Source organism: Trichosurus vulpecula, chromosome 1 (genome assembly GCF_011100635.1).
Source record: "Trichosurus vulpecula isolate mTriVul1 chromosome 1, mTriVul1.pri, whole genome shotgun sequence".
Taxonomy (NCBI): domain Eukaryota; kingdom Metazoa; phylum Chordata; class Mammalia; order Diprotodontia; family Phalangeridae; genus Trichosurus; species Trichosurus vulpecula.
In genome coordinates, this window is record NC_050573.1 from 525222989 (window position 1) to 525244369 (window position 21381).

General features: G+C 41.1%; 2 protein-coding genes across 2 annotated transcripts in view; one reads left to right on the forward strand and one right to left on the reverse strand.

Moving 5' to 3' along the window:
• MMD2 (monocyte to macrophage differentiation associated 2) overlaps positions 1-3101 on the forward strand; it is a 98189-nt gene extending 95088 nt beyond the window's left edge. Inside the window, exon 7 of the mRNA XM_036767040.1 lies at positions 1974-3101. Within this exon, the coding sequence (XP_036622935.1) occupies positions 1974-2177 (204 nt within the window). The 3' untranslated portion in view covers positions 2178-3101. The remainder of the gene's footprint in view (positions 1-1973) is intronic.
• Positions 3102-11472: 8371 nt separating this feature from the next.
• On the reverse strand, positions 11473-11931 carry LOC118830807 (biogenesis of lysosome-related organelles complex 1 subunit 2). The gene has a single exon (XM_036737773.1). The coding sequence runs from the start codon at positions 11770-11772 to the stop codon at positions 11473-11475; it is 300 nt and encodes a 99-aa protein (XP_036593668.1). The 5' UTR covers positions 11773-11931.
• Between the last annotated feature and the right edge of the window lie 9450 nt (positions 11932-21381).

The following is a 21381-nucleotide window of genomic DNA, read 5'->3' on the forward strand; positions in this document are numbered from 1 at the left end:
TAGACTACCGCAAAAGCCTACTGGTGGCTCTGTCTGCCTCAAGTGGCTCCCCTCTCCAGGCCATCCTCCATTCAACCACAAAAATGATTTTCCTAAGATGCAGGTCCATTCATGTCAACCTACTACTCAATAAACGCCAGTGACATCTCCTTGCCTTCAGGATCAAATAAAAAAAAAAGTTCCACTTTGGCATTCAAAGCCCTTCATAACCTAGCTCCCTCATCCTTTTCCAGTCTTCTTACACCTCACTTGCTTCTTATACCTTACAAACATGTACTCTTTAATCCAGTGACACTGGCCTTCTGGCTGCTCCATGAACAAGAAAGTCCATCTCTCAGCTCACAGCAGTTTCTCTCCCAGGCCTAAAACATTCTCCTAACTCTGCTCAGAGTACTGACCTTCCTGGCTTCCTTTAAGTTCCAACTAAAATCCCATCTCTATACGAATCTTTCCTCAATCCCTCTCAATTCTAGTGCCTTTTTTCTTTTAATTATTTTCGATTTATCTTGTTTATATAGCTTGCTAAATATATATATATATGTATATTTATGTACACATATATTTGTTTGCATATTGTCTTCCCCATTAGATTGTAAGCAACTTGAGGTCAGGGACTGTCTTTTGACTCAATTTGTATCCCCAGCACTTAGCACAGTGCTTGGCACATAGTAGGCACTTAATAAATGGAATGGAAAATTTCTAAGAGGGTTCCTAAGCTTGGTTCATAGCCCCCTTGGATAGGCATTATTCTCTCTGTAGGAAGAGTCTGAGATTTCTGCTTAAGGATCCTGATGTCCGGCCTTCAGAATCAACTTCAAATTAAAGCACCACTGAATATGTTTGGTATTGCTTTTAAAAATATATTATCATGCATTAAACCTTAAACAACAGTGCCAATTAGACGTGTTTTCAATTGTTTATTTCTCTTTATATTGTGTCTATAACAGCTTATTAGTTACTCCCTATGGGTCCCCTTCCATTGTCTTTGTTCGTTCATTTCTATTTATGTTCATATTTTTCCTTTTATGTGGCTAGAGCTAGGACCCAGACTGTCCTTCTAGTTTCACATTGCTTCATGTATGTCTTTCCAAAATTCTTTCTATTCCTTGTATTCATCCTTTTTAGTGGCACCAAGTTTGGATTTACTTTTGGAAACAATTTCATACTGACTGGTAGATTTCCAGCCTCCTTTGAGGCTAGAAGAAACAGGTTGATTTCCAGGCTCCTTTGAACCCCTTCCTTAACAATTCTAGATGTACATGCCTTCTTTGAAGATGTGGGAAGTGCTTTACAAACTTAAAGCTATAGAAATATGAGTTATTGTTGTAGCTAAGTGTTTCTTTCCACTTAAATTCTCCCTTTATCGGCAGCTAGGTGGTGCAGTGGGTAGAATGCTAAGCCTAGAGTCAGGAAGATCCAAGTTCAAATGTGACTGCAGATATTTACTAGCTGTGTGACCTTGGGCAAGTCAATTAACCCATTTGCCTCAATTTCTTCAGCTGTAAAATGGGGATGAAAACAGCACCTAACTCACAGAGTTGTTGTGAGGATCAAATGAAATAATATTTGTAAAAAATGCTAGTGCCTGGCTAATAGCAGGCACCATATAAATGCTTATTCTGCTTCCCCCTTACCTTTCTTTAAAAAAAAAAATTGTGGAGGAAGATGAATAGGGAAGACTGACAAAGGTAAAGGGATTAACTGGAATTTTTCAAATAATTTGGACACATGAGGGTTTTCTCCCAAGTCTCTCTCTCTCTCTCTCTCTCTCTCTCTCTCTCTCTCTCTCTCCCTCCCTCTCCCCCCCGCCCACCCATCTCTCTCTCTCTCTCTCACTCTGTGTGTTCATGTCTGTCTCTCTTTTGAGTTGCTCCCTGGCCTCAGCCAAATTCCAGGCCTGGCTTGCTTCCCTGCCCCTCCACTCCACTATGCTACTGACTTGTCCCCTCCCCTCACCTTGCCCTTGCTGACAGCCCAACACTGATGGAATCTGGGAGCTCATGACCGGAGGTATCTTTTACTGCTTTGGGATGGTGTTCTTCAAGAGCGACGGGCGGATTCCCTTTGCCCATGCCATCTGGCACCTCTTTGTGGCATTTGGAGCTGGCACCCACTACTATGCCATCTGGAGGTACCTCTACCAGCCCAACACACTGGAGTCTAAAGTGTCCAAATGAGATGTCAAAGAATCTCACGACTCGCCTGGTGCCCTTGGAACAGTGCATTAGAGGAGACATTACTGGGATGAGGCCCTGCTCAGAGGTTCCAGGCTTGTCTTTTGCTTCACTGCTGGATATTTTTTTTGGATGAGTCCTGGGTCATGTCTGGTGGTTGCCAGAAACCTTTAGGGTATCTGGTACAGGAAAAAGGCACTAGAAGGCTTTATTGGACGGCAAAAAATTAACCAGGTATTTTGTGTGTTTTAGACAAGTCATCCATAACAAAAATCAACATTAATGTTGGGAATTGATCTTTTCTGGAAACAAAAGGGCATGACAGGCAAACACTTTGTTCGCAGGGTCCCAAAAACCTTAAAAGTGACGATTATACTCCTCTAGGGAGAAAATCAGCCTCTATGTGTGCCAGATCAATCAGAACCCACCTTTTTTGCAACTTGGATGCTCAAACTGCCGTACTACAGAACCAATTAGTATCTAGGTAGTTTCAGGGATGGGAAGGTGACCCTCTCTGGAATCTGGCTCTGCCCAGTCTAAGACCATCTAAGAGTGGACACTCTTTTTTCTCTTAGGAAAGTGAATACTTTCCTTTCCCACTCCCTCCTTTGCTAAAGTCCTTTTCAGACCCTAGGCTCTCTTTTGTATGTATTGAAATGGCTCTTTTGACTCTGACATTTTAGTTGTGTTGGGAAGGAGCTGGAGGGAAAATATACAATAGAGCTGTGGTTGCTTTAATCTCTAGATTGAATCTGCAGCAACAAAAAACCGAATACTTTGTGCTGTTGGGAGATGACATGAGGGCAAGGGTCCTAGCCATCTCACCAGAAACCCAGAATTGGAAGGGCAGTTTGGGGAAGGGGAAAGAGCTTTGTTTAAAGTTGTCTCTGCCATTTCCAAGCCCAAATGACAAAAGAGTAAGTGATGCTCTTAATGGATGGGGAAGGCGATGGTGGCTGGGAGGAATCTATAATACTCAGATTCTTTATTTTTTTTCTTGTTCCCAAGTGGCAAAATTTGATATTATTTAAAACTGTTTGTTTTAAGAAATTGGGACTCTCCTTCTCTTTCCCAACCCCCAAGCTTCAAGGTAGCCTCAGAGGAAAACCCCATCAATGAATGTAAATATGAATCCTGACAGAGCTTCTAGGCCAAAATCTCTGAAATCCAAAGACCATCCAGATTGAAAAAGCTTCCAGACACCAATTAGTTGTGTCAAATTCCATGGCTGGGGGGGCCGGAGGGGGTGGTGCGGTACGGTGCTATATGGATGTAATACCTCATGTGGCTACTAGGAGAGAGGCATCCTGGCATAGATAGAGGGCTGGACTGGGAGCCAGGAAGACTGAGGTTTGAAACCAGCCTCCGATAATTTATTGGCTGTCACTCTGGGCAAGTCATTTAACCTTTATGTGCCTAAAGCAACTCTATAGGGCTACTCTCCCAAGTAACTGACAGGTTGTGATGTCTTTTGGTGGACGTCCCACACCGACCGTCACAACCCCTTCTGACTACTTCAAGGCTTCTATTTGAAGAAAGAAGTAGCAGGAAGCATGAACCCAACACATTGGAAGACCTGATTCTAAAACACCTTATTCCCTACAGAGCTCAGACTCAACAAAGCCTTATACAATACTTAAACTTGAATACATTCCAGGACTATTTTAAGGCTCCAGGCTATGGAATCCCTTTTGTCTAAGTCAGTATGAAATACCTTTGACACATTCCACAGAGGTGTGGTCCTAGCCCTGGGAGAAACTTTTGTGATGATGCACTTTGTTCAGGAACTTGAAGACCTTTAATGATCTGCTCAGTTGAATATTAAAATGGCAGTCTTTAGCATGGTTATTTCCCCAGATTGGATTAGAATGATGGAGATGATAACTCAACTCGGAGGCCAGGGAAGTACCAATTATGTGGATTCTAGGCTGCGGTGGGAGGTGGGGGACTTCCCTTGTGCTGAGAGGATTTGTATCTTACTAAAGATAGATAATATGGGCTTGATTTCCATCCTAGTAAGAGTCTTCTTTACTCCAGGACACATCCCAAGTTTCCTCTTCCATAAATACGAGACGGTTGAACTAAATGATCTCCAAGGTCCCTTCCATCTCTAAATCATATGAGTGTATGATTATCCTGTGTGAGTGATCAGGACCACCCCATTGCACCTTCCAAAATACAGCAATGGGGCTAGTTTAGCACAAGCAAGAAAGGAAAATAATGAAACCCAAAGAGTGTAAGGGATGGGAGGGAATGAAGCAATGAGTGGTTGTTGTTGACAGTATTTTCTTGGAGCACCTTGGAGAAACCAGAATACAGCCTGGGCAGAACTTCCCTGTGGCAACCCTGTGGTGCTGCTTTTGTGCCCTCCCATGTCTCCTTTTATTGGCCATCTCCCCAAGCTCACTGGACCAGGAATCAGGAGACTTGGGGTATAGCTCTCGCTGTGATAATTACTTACACTAGGTGAGTTGAGCAAGTTGCCTAAACTCTCCTGGATTTAGTTTTCTCATCTATAAGAAGAGGAGATTGGGCTAGATGGTTCCTCCTGGCTCTGGAGTTCTCTGAGCTGCACTGTGGTGTGGATGAAGTGAGATCTGGAGGACTCAGAAGCTAGCCCTGCTACTTACTCTGTGGATGACCTTTGGCAAGTCACCTAACCATTGCGGGCTTCAAGTTTCTTTGCCTGTAAAATGAGGAGTTTGGACTCAATGATATTTGGGGACCCTTTATCTCTAAATCTGGAGGTCTGTGATCTCTAAATCTCTTTTCATTTCCAAGATTAGTTTCTGCTCTTGTTTTGAGTTCCCAGCTTCCAAAGAGCTTTGATTTGCTCCCTTCTTTCTATTGGGACAATCCGTCTCAAGAGCCAGAGCCCAGCTCTTTTTCCTAGCTAGCAAGCTAGAAAGCAACTGCCAATATCAAATGAGGTAATATTTGTAAAACACTTTGCAAACCATAAAGCGCTATTTAAATGCTAGCTATTATTAGTATTAATAACAATAATAATCCAAGGTCTTCTCCCCAGCATATTTACATTTTAATATGAGACACTGGAAGATAAAATGCCCTTTAGGCCCAAAAGAATGAATCCCTAGTGATGAGATTTAAGGCAAACATTTGACTGGTCTGAAAGGGGAGTTATTTTTCCTTGGGGATGCTTCTCAGTTTCTCATCTACCAATCAACAAGCATGTATTAAGCACTTAATATATTCCAAGTACTGTGCTAGGCACTGGGGTTACAAAAGCAAAAAATGAAACTGTCTCTGCCCTCAAGGAGCTGATGTTCTGTAAGAGTGTGTCAATTCAGTTTAAATGAACATCTATCAAACAAATGACTACTATGGACAGATCACAGATCATTTCCCAACAGGCCCGTAGGTCCTAAAGTAGGGTCCAGAATTGGACATGAGCAGGTTCTCATAAAGTAGGGCATCATTGTCCTTAAGTAAGGCTAATTGACTATAATCAAATGAGATAATATACATAAAGTACTTTAAAAACCTTAAAGTGATGGACTATAATCATCCAACTTCATCTCCACAGGCACTGCACATCCCCTACAGCAGTCATGTCAAACTTAAATAGAAATGGAGCCCACTAAATTGTAAATGAGGATGCCAGTGGGCACATATTGACTTAGAAAACCATTCGTTTATATATTTTTTCTTTATTATTACATCATTAATTAATTAATTAATCACCATTAAAATCAGATAGGACCTATATTTTAATTTGGTTCAGGCTGTACTCAGCAGTGTTGGAGGGGGCCCACATACTTGACACTTGAGCCCATGGGAGCCAACCTGAGGACTCCTTGATGCAGACACAGTGGGTGGGGAATGAATCGATCGCTTGCAGACCTCTGCATTTAAACTCATGTCCTCTTTCTCCTGGTTACCTGTGGATACTGAGTCAGGTACACCAAGGATCCCGCCCCAGGGCAAAGGAGTCTGCCCACATTCTTGCGGGACTGTGGCTTCTGGAGCTGCTGATTGCTCAGGCAGGCCAAGCCTTCGTCAGCAGCAAGAGTTGCATTTTTGACATTCTAGGCATGTCAGCTGTTGCTTCCAAGCTGCTGATCCAGTATCAGGTGGATGTTACTGGGGCTGGGTGACGTCAGCTTAGTGGGATGAATAGCAGAGCATCAACATTGAGGAACAGGAAGGAACATTTGGCCTCCATAGCAACAGAGAGACATGGGAGGGAAGAGAGAGAAAGAAGGGAGGTGGAGAAAGCAGTAACCTTACAGGAATCCAAGAATTTTAGAACTGAGAAGCAACCTTAGAGACCTTCTCTGGGCATCATGGTGTAGTAGAGAGGGTATTAGACTTGGAATCAAAATGGGTTGGGTTCGAATCCCACCTCAGACACTTGCTTTGTGACCCTTGACTAATCACTAAACTTTTCTGAGTTTCAGTTTCCTTATAAAATGGGATAATTGGACTTGACTTTGAAGGTACCTTTCAGCTCTCAAGTTCTCATCCTAGACTTCTAGCCCAACCCCCTCTTCTGTGAACTTTTATTTTTATTTTATTTCAATTAATAAGAATTTATTTTCTTCCTCTCCCCCCCACCCCCCCCCCCCCCCCGCCCCCAAGAAAAAGAAACTCAAAGCCACTGTAACAAATAGGCCTAAACTGAGGCTTAGGGGTTTGATCCCCTCAGCAAGTTAATGCCTGAGGCAGCATGAATCCAGGTCTCCTGGGTGGGATGTTAATTCCACCAAACCAAGCACCTGCCTTGCTTTAAGCAGCTGGGTTGAGGACTAGAAAGGAATCAGGAAGGTCAGGAAGATGAACCAAGCTTGCTTCGGCGGTTTGGGTGTAGCAGTCCATGCTTCCTGGATGTTCTGTATCTAGAGCTTGGCCTAATTGGCAGTTGTTCCCCTGGCAGAGGGAGGAGAGCAGAATTTGGCTGTGGCCTTCCCAGTGGCTGCAAGCATGTTCGCCGAGGGCTTATTTAAATCAATAACCCTTAGGTTCTATTCAGCGCCAGATCTGGCCCTTGCATTTGTTCATTTGATTAAAAATGACAGCTGACAGCTAGCCGTGGAAAGAATTGAGCTCTGTTCTCTCTCTATTAGTTCTAGAGACTGTACCTCAGAAGACTGAAAGGTAACCAGTAGAATACTGAGGAGGTTGCTAACATTAGGCTGAAATTGTGAAGCATTGAAAGATGGAAGCCAAAGCCAGGCCCTTCAAACTAGTCACCTGTGGAGGAGAACTGTGTCAACAGGGAGACATGGTTTGAAAGCAGGCTAAACAGTCATTTAAAAAGCTTTCCAGTGGATTTTTAAGCCTAAAAATACCCCTTTTCTTAGGTTCCTTATACCTAGAATTGAAATGTGCCGATCATTTTTCCCATATAGAGCCGCAAATTTTGAGGAACATCTGACCAAAAAAAAGAACATTTCTCAGGGCTAATGTTTCCACCTGGGGAGAGCCTGGATAAATGCAGAGGGCACCACACCTTGCTAAAAATAGACAGTACTGTACTTTGTGAACCATGATGGAAAATTAGATATGATTAGAGGAAGGGCTGGGGACAGTGGGTAGCAGGAAGGGATGTTATCAGGCCTACAGAGCACAGGCACAAATCTATCCTGCCAAGTATTCTGACCACATAGGCCTCAAGGCCTGAACACCATTGGATTTCAGAGCCAGAGGTTGTCATGGTTCTCGAGACTGAGCAGAAGAAACAAGCCATAAGTGGTGTGATTTGAGGGGCCAGAAAAGTCTTCTCCTAAATGGTTTCCTCAGTGAGGCCTGAAATGATCTCATTAGTAATACCTTTGTATTAGGTCCCATCCTGAGGTTCCTGTCAGAATCCTTCACTTCTTTCCAGAAGCCTTTCCTGATCCTGCCCTTCTCACCCTCCTCCCCAAGATGAAAGCGTTTCCTTTCTTGAATTTTTCTAATTCGCCCTCCTTGTACTGTACCTTGTAGTATATTTATCTGTCTATGTACATCTGGAGGCATCTAGGTAGTATATACCCTACACTCTAGAAGATCCACAACTAGCCCTACTGTCAGGAAGAACCAGAGTCAGAATCCTGCTTCACTCACTCACTCACTAGCTCGGTGACCCTGGATAAGCCATTTAACCTCTCTCAGCCTCAGTTTCCTCATCTGTAAAACGGGCATAAAATAGCACCTCACAGAGTTGTTGTGCGGCTCAAATAAGTTGATATACATGTGTAAAGTTCTTCACAAACCTTAAAGCACTATGTGATTGCTAGATATTATTATTATTATTGTGTTACTCCCTGTCATATCCCCTCCAGGGGTGCTAAGTAATCTCCTTGAGGATGGAGGAGATAATTTCTCCCTCTCTCTGTCTCTCTCTCTCTCTCTCTGTCTTTGTGCTTTGCTCTCTGTGTCTCTATCTGTTTCTCTCTCAAGATACACTTGGTTGCCTTTGTAATCCTTTGTATTTTATTTTTATGCTTTTAAAAACATTATTCTGAGAAGAGTCTGTAGGTTTCATCAGATTGCCAAAGGGGTCTATAACAGGAAGGTGGTTAGAATCCTGTCTTAAAGCATTGGTAGGATAGAATGAGAAGATTGGAAGTGAGAATTTGGGGAGCACATCTTCACTTTGTTGGATAAGACTGCCATAGAGTTCTCTCATCTCTTCCATCTTGGAGTGACTTTGGAGTGACTAATATAGTTGGATTGCCAGCTTTGAGGTCAGTCCAAGTCCTCATGTGACTTTACTGTCACCAATTGGAAACAGGACCTCAAAGGTCAGCTGATCCTGTGTCATTTCTTTACTAAGCAAGGGAAATAAAGGCTGATAGGACCAAGAAGTATTTAAACCACTTCCCTCTCTCCACATCCCATAAAAACCTGAGACTTAGGAAATGTCTCTATGACAGGCACCTTTTGGGTCTTATTTCTGTCATGACCTGTTTTAGCTGATTCTCAGACTTAAAGTTGGGCACAAGGGATAGAGAATTAGGATTCCTAAATCATATTCTTGACCTGGCCAATACTGGGATGGAAAGGAATCCCCCAGGAGAGCCTTTGGATTTGAGGTGATCAGATCATAAATAGTCATAAAGGGAGAAACTCTGCTCAGGGTGATGGGGCCTCCCCCATAAATTCTTAAATGTTATAGAACATTAGATAATTTTAATCCCTGGCTCCAGCTTTGATGAGACTTAAATTCTCTGCTACACCCACATATTATCTTATTCCTTTTAGAGAATCCTTAGCTATGACAGAAGGTTAATGTGAGCAGTATTTGTTAGTATGCTGTTATTTATTGTTTAAAGTGATAAAATTTGTTTCAGAATTCCCAATGCTAAAATGAGCAAAAGAGACTGTCCCCAGAATCCACACTATTGCTCCACTGGTCTCCAAAAGGGCTCTAGAGGATAACAGGTAGATAGAAGTGTTTTTTTAAAAGACTCATACCTGAATCTCTTCTCCTAAACTTTGCATGGTACTGAAACAGGACCCTAAAAGTCTGCCCCAACTCCTAATCTATATAATTCATTGAAGAAAGGATAGTGTTTAAATGCCAGAGCAACATAACATGGTTGGATGTATAGAAAGAGCCCCAGGAGCTCCTTCAGTTTTGATCATATTCATTCTGACTACTTTATAGGCACATTTCCAGAAGGGATAGGAGGGTCCTATTGGAAGAGAACCAAACCACAGAAGTTATAACTATTTTCTAAGAAAATTGTCTAGCTCCTCTAGGAAAGAGCTGGGCTCCAAGAACCGCTTTGGTTCTTCATACTTCTCTCATGTTGCCTCATTTGGCATCAAAGAAACTCAATTTCCAGCCACCAGCCAATAAAGCTTGAGGAGGTTTGGTTATCAACTTTCTTTAATCTCATTGTGAGATATTGTCACCTCTCATAGAATTTTGAGCTAAAAGGAATCCTAAAAATATCTGACTGGGGAGTTCTGAACTTGGGGATAAATGTAAATGGGGGAGAAAAATGACATCTTTATTTTCACTAACATCTAACTGAAATTTGGCATTTTTTTCAATTATTTAAAAATATTATTCTGAGAGGAGTTTCACCAGATTGCCCAAAGGGTCCATGAAACAAACAAACAAAAAAAAAAAGATGAAGAACTTTTGATCTAGTCCAACACTCTTGTTTGAAGGAGGGAGGAAGAGAAGGTAATAAGTATTTGTTAAGCACCAGCCACTTTACAAATGTTCTTATTTGATCCTCACAATAAATAGAAACAGGTGCTTCTATTATCACCATTTTGTAGTTGAGAAAACTGAGGCAGAGGTTAAATGTATAACTCTCTCAAGGTTGCACAGCTAGTAAGTGTCTAAGGCCAGATTTTTACTCAAGTCTTCCTGAGGCCCAGTTCTCCATCCGTCATGTCACCTAGCTTCCTCTAGCTTTTAGAGATGAAGATATGAGGCATGGCAAGAAAAGAAACTTTGGAATCAGAGGAACTGGGTTCAAATTTCTGCTCTGCTACTTACTACTTATGTGACTTCAGCCAAGTCTCTTAATCTCTCTTGGTCTCAGTCTTTTCCTCTATAAAATGAGGGAATTGGTTAGATTAGATGATCCCCAAGTTGTAGCTAGTGATCTGTTGAGAAATATTTAACAACTGGATCTTTAGGGGGAAAATGTATGCACAATATACTTTGAAGTTTAAGTTTATTAACACTTCTCCATTTTTTTTTAAGTCTAGATGATCAACAAAACAATAAATTAGGCCCTGATATGTAGCATTTGCTGGTTTTTCGGGTGTAAATGCTCACCTCTGCTTATAACAGTAAAAACCACCCAGTATCACATTGTTAATGTTGGACTAATACTAGACCTCATGTCAACCTGATGCCTATTTCAAAGCTTTTCCCACTAATCCTTACAGTTTTTCCTTCATCAGAATTTCTTTTTTTTTTTTTCTTCAGGGTCATATGTTGGCATTTATTATTTAAGTTCAAAAACAGATTGTGAAAGGGGTGGGTGTGGGAGGGCCTAGAGGAGAGGGAGGGAAGAGACAGGGAGACCAGAGTCTCTCCTCTGTGTCTGCTCTAGACGGGGTTGATCCTGATTTTTGAGCCTTGGTCCAGGGCACACAACGAAGCACGCGATTAAGATGAGGTTGGGGGGGTACAGGTTTAGGAAAACACGGCGGGGGTGGGGGTGGCCAGAATTACAGATCCAACCAGAGGTGGGGGCTGGGATTCTCCTTGGATCAGCAGCACGGCTTTTTAGGAATTGAAGCATAGTGATAAGTTCCATCCCACTTATTTCAGCTCTTATAAAATATTCTTGTAGTTAAAAGTCTGAGCTAAAGAATTCTTTCATCGCCTCTCTAACTTCTTGTACTTTGCTTCTAGTTTCTTTGAATATGCATCCAATTTGTAAGCTGCCTGCTCAAGAGCTGCTACTTGCTCCTCAATTAGAGTGATCTGATCCAGATAAGGCTGAAGTGCTGCATATTTCTGGTTTAAGTCCTTTAGGTTTCTACTTATGTTTACTGCAATATCTTTCATTTCTAGATACTTCAAGCTAGTCAGTTTGTTCATATTTTCCAGAAGTTTATAGTCTTCACTGGTAGCTGTGAGCTCGCCCGTCAGGTACGTGGCCATTTTGGAGAACATGTCCTGGCACAGCCCCGTGATGTCCGCCTCGGCGGGCTCCGTGGCCTCCTCCGCTGTCTCCACCACGGCATCGTCTAGGCCGGGGAAGGGAGGTAGGAGAAAGGATGGAGGGAAGGATGGGATGGCGAAGAAAGGGGAAAGGAAGGGGGGAAGGGAGGGGGAGGGAGGGGAAGGGAAAGGGGCAAGAGTGGAAGGAAAGGGAGAAAAGGGGAACCTTCATCAGAATTTCAGTAGACCAGCACATTTTGTTTCATATTTCCCCACTTTTTTCAAGGGACCAAGGAAAACATAAGTACCTTATTCCACATTAAGAAACAAAACAAAACAAACAACTATGCTTCTTCTCTTGAGAAGCTTTATCTTTGACAACCAGCTGTGTAGTTGGCATAGCTGTACAACATGCCTACTCATGTGTTAGGTTGTCTCAAGAGGGAGTAAATAAGTGTTCAAATATTTCTTCTAAATTCTAGGTTACCTGTCTTCCTCACATTTTTCCCATATATTTTATCTACTCCTTTGTTTTTTTTTTATTTCATTTATTGGTGTTACTTGATGTGAGCATGAAGCAGTGTTGCATGTGAGAAAGAACCCTAGACTGGGAGTCAAAAGACCTGACCTTGCCACTAAGTAGCTGTGTGAGCTTGAGCAAGACATTTGACTTCTCTGAGGCCTCCTTTCCTCATCTGTAAAAGGAAGGAATTGAACTACAACAGGCTTTTCCCAACCAGTGGATCACTAGTTACTGAGGCTGATGGCTCCATTTCCACTCAATCCAGAAAGCAGACCATGTGACCAGACTCCCTTTGAGGTAGGAAAGGGTGACCTCCATTCTGTTGACTGTTGCTGTTAGGGCCCCATCCCCTGATGAGTCCCCAAGGGGACTTTGGCTAGTAGTGGAAGGAGCAAAGGTGAGAGTACAAAAGCCAAGTTTGGGTCCTATCCATTTATCTTTGTATCCACAGTGCCTTAAACATAGTGGATATAGTCTAGCAGCTATTGGTTGAATCAAATGAAATAAATTCAATTAAATAGGAATTAGATTTATTTTGGTTGGCCCTAGAGGGCAGTACTTGGAGCAATGGGTGAGAGGGGAAAAGTGCAAAGGGGAAAATTCAGTCTTGAAGTCAGGAAAAACTTCCCAGCTGCTGGAGTTATCCTAAAATGTAATGATCTGCCTCCCCCTCGATGGCATCCTTTAAGAAAGGCTAAAGGACCATTAACTAGATATGACTTCTAGGTTTGGGTTGGACTACATGGCTTTTGAGGTCCCTTCCATCTGAAATTCTTTGTGATTCCATAGAGTTGACTGACTTTTTGTCTTTGTATACCCAGTAAATACCTAGCGTAAGGGCCTGGCACATAGGAGTTTAGTAAGTACTTGGTGAATAAATGAATGAATGAACTGAGCCCATTATTAACTTTTCATTATTAACGCACACTTTCTTCCATTGTCATCATATGATTATGGTAAAGTCAAAAGTAGTCTTTCTTTTAGGATGGGAAGATCTGTTCTCTAAGGGTCTTCTTGGCTCTGAATAACTACTAAGAATGGCCAGGCCAGGTTGACCCTGACTCGACAAGGGTCAATATTACCATTTCAGTTGTGACTCGAGCCTTGCCTCAGTAGGTGAGATAGGAAATCAGTCTCCTAGAACCTTAGGGATAGGCCAGATCAGCTTCTTACCACCTGATGTTTGACCTGAAAAAGCGTGAGTGAGATTTACCTGTTCTGTACCTTGAGAGTTTTAGTAAGTATTCATTTCTTGGAAATTGAGCCTCCTCAGCACGACAAGGAAGGTAGGAGGAGGCGCAGCTCAGAGACCATTGGTTTCTTAAGTCAAGCTTCTGGTGTGTGCCCTGCTAAGTCAGCATAGGCCACTCTTAACTTTGTAAAAGTGAAATATAATGAAGTGTCAGAGTGAGATGGAGGGTGGTTGGCAGGTTTATGCTGATGAATTATATAAATTTTGCTGTCTGCTTCTTTCTACTAGGACTAAATCTGGGTGTGCTGTCATGAGTAGCTGGAGTAACTTAAAATAAGGAAGACCCGGGATCACATCCCACCTTAGGTACTTACTAGTTGTGTGACCCTGGGCAAGTGCCTCAGTTTCCTTAACTATAAAATAAAGAGGATGGCTCCCAAGATCCTGTCTAGTTCGACTTTGATTAACCCAGCAATTTTTTTTTAGCGTAAGATGTCTAGATTGCATCCCAGATGAGCACATTGTTTTGGTTGGTGAGTCGTCCTAAGGCAGGCTGCCAGTGTCAATTCTAGCCATCTGTCTCTTCCCTCAGGGGAAGTCTAGTCATATGACTCACTTCCTGGACTACTTTGGAAACTGAACTCCTAGCCCAGGAGGAAAGTGAATTGCAATATAACCTTAGACCAAAGCGGGGATTTGCTTAGATTGGAGCTGAATTTGCTCATCTGTGGCATTAGTAAGAAGGAAGAAGAGATGCTTCTTGGTGATGGAGATGATTACCTCAAGGACCATATATATATATATATATATATATATATATATATATATATATAAACTCCTTTATTTGGCACTTAAAGTTTTTCACATCTTGGTTCCTCCCAATTTTTACAATTTTACACATTATTTCCTCCATGAAAAGTCTGTGATACTGACCTGTTTTCAGTTTCTCACACAATACCATCCATTTCCCATCCCCGTGCCTTAGTGCTGGCTGCTCCCCCGGCTTGCAATGCCCTCCTCATCTCCACCTCTTAGGATTTCTGGCTTTTTTTTTTTTCCAGAATTGGCTCAAGTGCCACCTTCTGCTGGAGGTCCTTCTAGTTAACCAAGCTGCTGCTGCATTCTCCACTGAGGTTATCTTGTATTCCCTTTGTTCATACCCTGAGAGGCAGTGAAGCATAATGAAGTTGTTATTGCGTTGTTTCAATCCTCTTTGTGACCCCATTTAGGGTTTTCTTGGCAGAGATACTGGAGTGGTTTGCCATTTCCTTCTCCAGATCATTTTACAGATGAGGAAACTGAGGCAAACAAGGTTAAGTGACGTGCCCAACCTAGTACGTATCTGAGGCCACATTTGAACTCATGAAGATGAGTCTTTCTGATTCCAAGACCAGTGCTTTATCCACTGTGCCACCTAGCCGCCCTTAATGATCTTCAAAACCAGGCTAACCTGTGTTCAAGTCCCAGCTCCAACACATACTGGTTATGTGACCCTGGGCAAGTCGCTTAATCTCTCAATGATCTTCTAGGCGACTCTCTAAGGCTATATAATTTGCAGACCTGCCAGGAATTTGCTATGCCAATGAAATCATAGTATCTATCCCTACATCTCTTGTATATACCTATATGTGCTCATGTTGTGTCCTCTGTTAGAAGGTAAGCTTCTCAAGGCCAGGGACTGCTTTGCTTTTTCTTTGTCTATCCCCAGTGCTCGGTATAGTGCCTAGCACTTAATACATGCTTTTTGATTCATATTGTACTTCCCAAAGAGAGACTTCAAAGTTAAAAGAAAAACAAAAAGAGAATCTATCTATAGGAAAATAAAGACACCCTCTAGTGGTCTTTATACTTGAGACTCCCCCTACTGTCTCCTTGAAGCTAATTGGAGACCAAGAGAGGAGGTGAAAGAAAACTTCCAGCAGTGACAGCAGCTATCTCTGTGAGTGCCTATGATTGAGGCAGAAGGGGGCTGAAATTCAGTAATAGCAGTATCTGACATTTGTATAGTACTCTTAAGGCATAAGAGTATTTTTAACATGTATTTAAAGAGTTTTGCAAATGCTGAAGTGCTATTTAAATATAAATTTAAATTATTATTGTTATTATAGACACTATCTCATTTGATCCTCACAACAACCTAGATGGAAAACCACATGAGGGAAGAAGGGCTCCATGAGACTCATCTTTCTTTTGAGATGGCTAGAATTTCTTGTCGTGTTGGAGTCATTGGTTCTATAGACAAGACTTTGGTATTTCCTTAGCTCATTCAGCCAAGGGCTATCATTCGGTTCAATTGCATTGTCATTTTCAGGTCATGTGGACCCACTATTTCTGTATATTAATTTAATTATTAATATAGATTATTGGCATTGAGAAAGCAGGAAAGTCACAGAATAGACATTCAAAATATACTTGGTTGATTCACAGTGGCTGGCACAGTGCTATGCTATGCATACCTGAGCATTCAAATAAATTCATTTTTTAATTCATTCAACTAAGAAACACTTATTAAGTGCCTACTGTATGTAGAATGCCATGCTAAGTGCCCAAGGGGAGATTAAGTTTAGGCAAGACACTCATAATCATTGCCTCCGTGGAGCTTACAGTCTAATAGAATAAGACAAATTCAGATAACTCTAATTACCCTATATTTGCATTAAAGAATTGGAAAACTATACATTGTGTGAGGTCTTTGGGAGAAAGTCATTACTAAGGTGCAAGAAAGCTTACTGGACAGAATGGCATTTAAGTGGGCCTTAAAGATGGATAGGAAATCCAGTAAGTAAAGAAAGAGAGGACGAGCTATTGAATGAGAAATTATAAAAAGGCTTCACTGAGTTAAAATAAGGTCAAGATCCAATTGTTCTCAGCTCTCTATACTGTTATTTTTAGTGTTCTGTGCTGTTGGCCTTGGGGTCAGATCTTCACTGAAATTTCAACCTGCTCCCTTAGTTTTATACTTGGGATTCTCAGATAGACTACAGGTTTTACATGGTTGAATCCAATCTTGGGATATGACCCCAAAATTTTGGCTGCTTATGTCCCCACCCAGAATTCCCCCTTAAATGAATATATGTCACTCAACTTGGGCAGGCACACATTTTCTCTTTAGTCAGAGATAGAAACTAAATCATTTTAAGGAAAGAGGTAATGCTGGTTCTGGAAAGGCTACTCCACCTGCCCTAACAGATAAAAGATACTAAGTTCACAGTGTTTGCTTTAAACTGAATGACCTTTCAAACTCATTTACACTACCCCAGGGTTTGCCAAGTTAGTTGGTCTACTTCCCTTCAGTGCTAGGTCCCACTGTGCTTTATTGTGAAACTGTAGTGAACTGTCTTTGATACTAACTTTTATTGACTTGTTAATGTCTATAATGTTTGTGAATGGTATTTGCAGCTGTGACTTTTTTTAATGTCTTGTATTGGACCACATCTAGATCGGTGAAATCAGTATTTTGTATTTAACACAGAATTTAATAAAGGTTTGTAATAAGAATAACTATGGCCATGAATATTCTTATTTCCTGTGGAGTAGGAATTAAATAAAACTCAATACCTCACTCTTGCAAATTTGTCTTGATTGTTGTTTTGGGGGAAAAAAAAGATTAATTCATATTGGAACCAGCAGATGAACCTGTCTCCTCAGTCACACAATCAACAAATATTTATTAAAGGCTTACCTACTGGTTTTTCCCACCTGGAATGTTCTTCCTTCACACCGCTCTCTGCCTCTTGGAATCTCTAGTTTCCCTTAGGACTCAGCACAAACACCACCTGGTTCTTGGAGCCCTTCCTGGTTCCCCTGGATGCTAAAACCTTTACCTCCAAGGTTACTTTTATTTGCCTTCTATTTGTTTTGTATGTATCTACATAAGTGCAGGCGGTCTCCTGGATTAGAATGTAGAATGTGGACCGTTGGTCTTCTGTCTTTATATCCCAGCACCTCCTTCAGTACTTTGAATATCTTAGTCACTTTCATACTTGATTGATTTAAAATGAGGTCATTGGTAATCTCTAAGATCCCTTTCACCTCTAACATTTTGTAATTCTAAAGGAAATTTATGGAAGTGTGTAGCAGGCATAGACCATCTAGAAAATAAAGTAAGTGAACCACCCCACACTATGTACTTTCTGGCTATAGGATTACAATGCTGATCACAGATAGAGAACTAGAAAGGACTTTAGAGCTCATATAGTCCAGTCCCTTTTCTTCACAAAGGAGAAAACTTAGGCACCAACGAGTTGAGTGACTTGCCCAATGTGACACAGGCTCAGGGCTAGGATTTGAATGCAGATCCTTTGACTCCACAAATCCAGCAATGTTCCCATTGCATTGTACTGCTCCAATGTCTTCTGTTTGTTTTTTATTAAGCAAGCCCATGAAGAGTATATAAGTATACCTTATTAATGAGTACCGAAAGGCTTTCAGGGAAATTCCAAGCCCATAGCCATTGTCTTATTATAAGATATCATTGTTTATGAATGTGGAATATGACACCACCAAAAATATAATCAAGGTATGGAAAATATTCATTTTGTCCAGCTTCCTCTGATAACACAGAAGAATTTATCAGGCTTACTGAAAAGCCAAGATGACACGCGATCCGTAAAAACTCTGGTCACGAGATACTCCTTTTTTTCTGATTTGTCGAGTTAGGTACCTTTCATTTCAATTTGACTCGTACTATTCATTCATGTATTTTCAGTGTTTGAGCGCCCTCTAATGTTTAGCAAGCTAATTTCCTGGTGAGTTTTAAAGAAAGCTTTCTAGTAAGGGAAAAGTATTTCTCACAGAACTTGAACAAGGGACTGAGAACCAGGAATTCCCATGTTTTCTTTTAGATCTGATGTTTTTAAAATGTGGCCTAGCATCCCAAGCTCTGGGTTTGCATGGATTGGGTACAATGGGCCCACCTAAAAACCTTGGCTCCTTATTCTTCCATCTAGAATACCCTTTGAGAAATCTTAGATTGTAGTCCAAATAGGGCAGCTGGGTGGCAAAGTGGATAGAATGCTAGGCCTGGGTTCAGGAAGATGAATCTTCCTGAGTTCAAATCCAGCCTTGGACACTAACTAGCTCTGTGACCCTGGGCAAGTCATTTAATCCTGTTTGCCTCAGTTCCTCATCTGTACAATAAATTGGAGAAGGAAATGGCAAACCATGCCAGTATTTTTGCCAAGAAAACACCTAATGGGATCACAAAGAGTCAGAAATGAGTTAACACCAACAAAAATTTAAATATAGCTTGCTTCTAGGTCTCTACAGTATATGTGGATAAAAGGTCCCCCAGATCAATTCAGGATATCTATCTATCTATCTGTCTGTCTATCTATCTATCTATCTGTCTGTCTATCATCTATCTATCTATCTGTCTGTCTGCCTATCATCTGTCTATCTATCTATCTATCACCTCTCTCTCATCACACACATATATGTATGTACATGTGTCTATGTATATATATGTGTGTATGCAGGCATTTTTGGCATTTTCTTGTGGTATAATAAAGGCTGCCCTATATCTGATATATATATATATATATGTATACACATATGCATACATATGTGTAGCTATATCTTTATTTCTGTATTAAGTACAGAACAGTTTTTATTTTACCACAAGGAACTACAGAAAGCACATATGTAGCTTATAAACAATCAGTACCATTCTTTTTTTCTCTCTAGTGAATTGTATCCCCTTGTGGACTGAACTCCCTTTTAAAAGGAAAATGAACTTAGGGTTGATAGAAGGACCATTATCCAACATTCCCTGAGCCATCCTTTTTACCACAAAGTCCTATGGTAGCATCTAGCTTTATGATATTATCTTACCCACCTCCTTGGTGAGGGAGGTGATGCCATCAGCTAAAGCTAGAAAAGACCTAAGGAGTTCAAATAAAGGCAAGCCAGTCCATAAACCCTGACCCTCACTAAGGAATCGAGTTGGTTGCCTGGCATCCATGCTTTCACAACCTTCTAAAAATTCCATGAAGCCCTTCTGAGATTTCTTTTTCCCTTCAACACCACCACTGATGTTCATGTTAATCTTATTTCATCTACTTCTGTGGCGGGGCACTCGGTAGAAAAATCAGTGTGATTTATCCTAGTTTCCGTACTTCTTCACGAATGGCCCTGTAAATGGTCATGGTTATTATATGTTCCCTGTTGTCTGCATATTAGGATGTGAGTTCTCTGAAGGCAAGGATCGTGCCTTTTGCTATCCTTTGTATCCCCAGCACTTAGCATAGTACCTGGCTTGTGGATTGATTTCATTTAGCCTCTTAGGCAAAATTTCCTTACCATTCATCTATGCATGGATTCAGCAAACATCGATTGAATACCTTCTGTGTACCATGCACACATACTGTGTGCTGAGGGAGAAGCAAAGTTCGCATAAGACAGTGCCCACTCCTGTTGAGCTTGTAGTCTAATAGGGCAATAAGATTATAATATACAGTATTACATGACATTTTAGAGATAAGAGATAAGGAAATTGAAGCCCAGAAAGGTTAAGTAACTTGCCCAAAGTCCCAAGTCACTACTGCTTACTAGTATTAGAAAAAGTTTTGGAACCTAGGTCTTTCCATATTCTGAGACCAGTACTCTAACTGCTTCTAAGGTCCCTTCCAGCTCTAAAAATTGCTTTTGTATGTGTATCCTTCCCCCTCACATTCTACATTTTCAAATAAATAAGACTGACAATAAAATCATCATTATCTTTGCTACTGTAAAGGTTGTAACAGCTTACTGTCCTATGATTGCACTCAGAATCGCGCACGCAAGAGAAGGGGAAAGAGAGAGAGAGAGAGAGAAAGAGAGAGAGAGAGAGATTCTTTCAACAAGAATTTATTGTCTGTTATGTGCAAAGCAAAGCTCGGAGTCCAAATCCCCCTTCCTTTGGAGGTTGGAGCCCAGTGACGCCAGTAGTTAAAGGCAATCAGAAGAACCCTTTCTCCTCTAAAATCTTAGGATCAGAACTCCACATTTCTATCTCCCCACCAGCACAGTGTGAGATTGGTAGGCTCAGAATGAAAAAGACATAAAATATAATACAGAAGACTGCCTACATAGAAGCATTTCTCAATAATGCATTAAGCTGACTAAATAAATGGACCTGTTTCTTCACTCTTTCTGGAATTATAAATTGCTGAGATTCTAAAATAAGGAATTCAAGCTCATCAGCAACCAATAATAATAGCCCTAATGTACTCCATCGGATCATTATCCATCTCCCAATCCCCAGCAATGGGAAGGAAGGAAACAAGCATTTATTAGGCACCTATTAGCCATTGTGCTAAGCACTTTACAAATATTATCTCATTTGCTCCTGCTAACAACCCTGAGAGGTAGGTGCTGTTATTATCCCTATTTTACAGTTGAGGAAATCGAGGCAAATAGAGGTAGTTACTTGTCCAGGGTCACACAGCTAGTAAGTATCTGAGGCTAGATTTGAACTCTGGTCTTCCTGACTCCAGACTGAGGGCTCACCGAGGGTGTCCCTCTTGGGTCTATTTCCTTTTTCCTCCTCTACACAGTACTCTTCTCTCTTGGAGATCTTATCAGTAGCTCAAATGAATTCAGTTATTATCTCTGTGCAGAGGACTTTCAGATCTATATAACCAGTCCTAATCTCTCTTTTGAATTCTGGTTGCATATCATCATGTCCCCACTTCCACTGCTGAATATCAGCAATGCCCTCTTATACTTCGAATCCTCCATGTCCAAAACAGAACTCTTTTTATCTTTCCTTCTTAAATCTGTCCCTTCCCCATAGAATGAATGAAAAAATATTTACAAAAAGCTTATCAATACCAAGGGGATACTTTACTTGATCAAGTAATAACAAAATTCATTTAGAAAAACAAAAGATCTAAATTGTCAAGGGAAATTATAAAAAGTAGTAGGG

Coding starts and splice junctions, on each gene's coding strand:
- LOC118830807 (XM_036737773.1), bottom strand. CDS start 11,772: ATGTTCTCCAAAATGGCCACGTACCTGACGGGCGAGCTCACAGCTACC.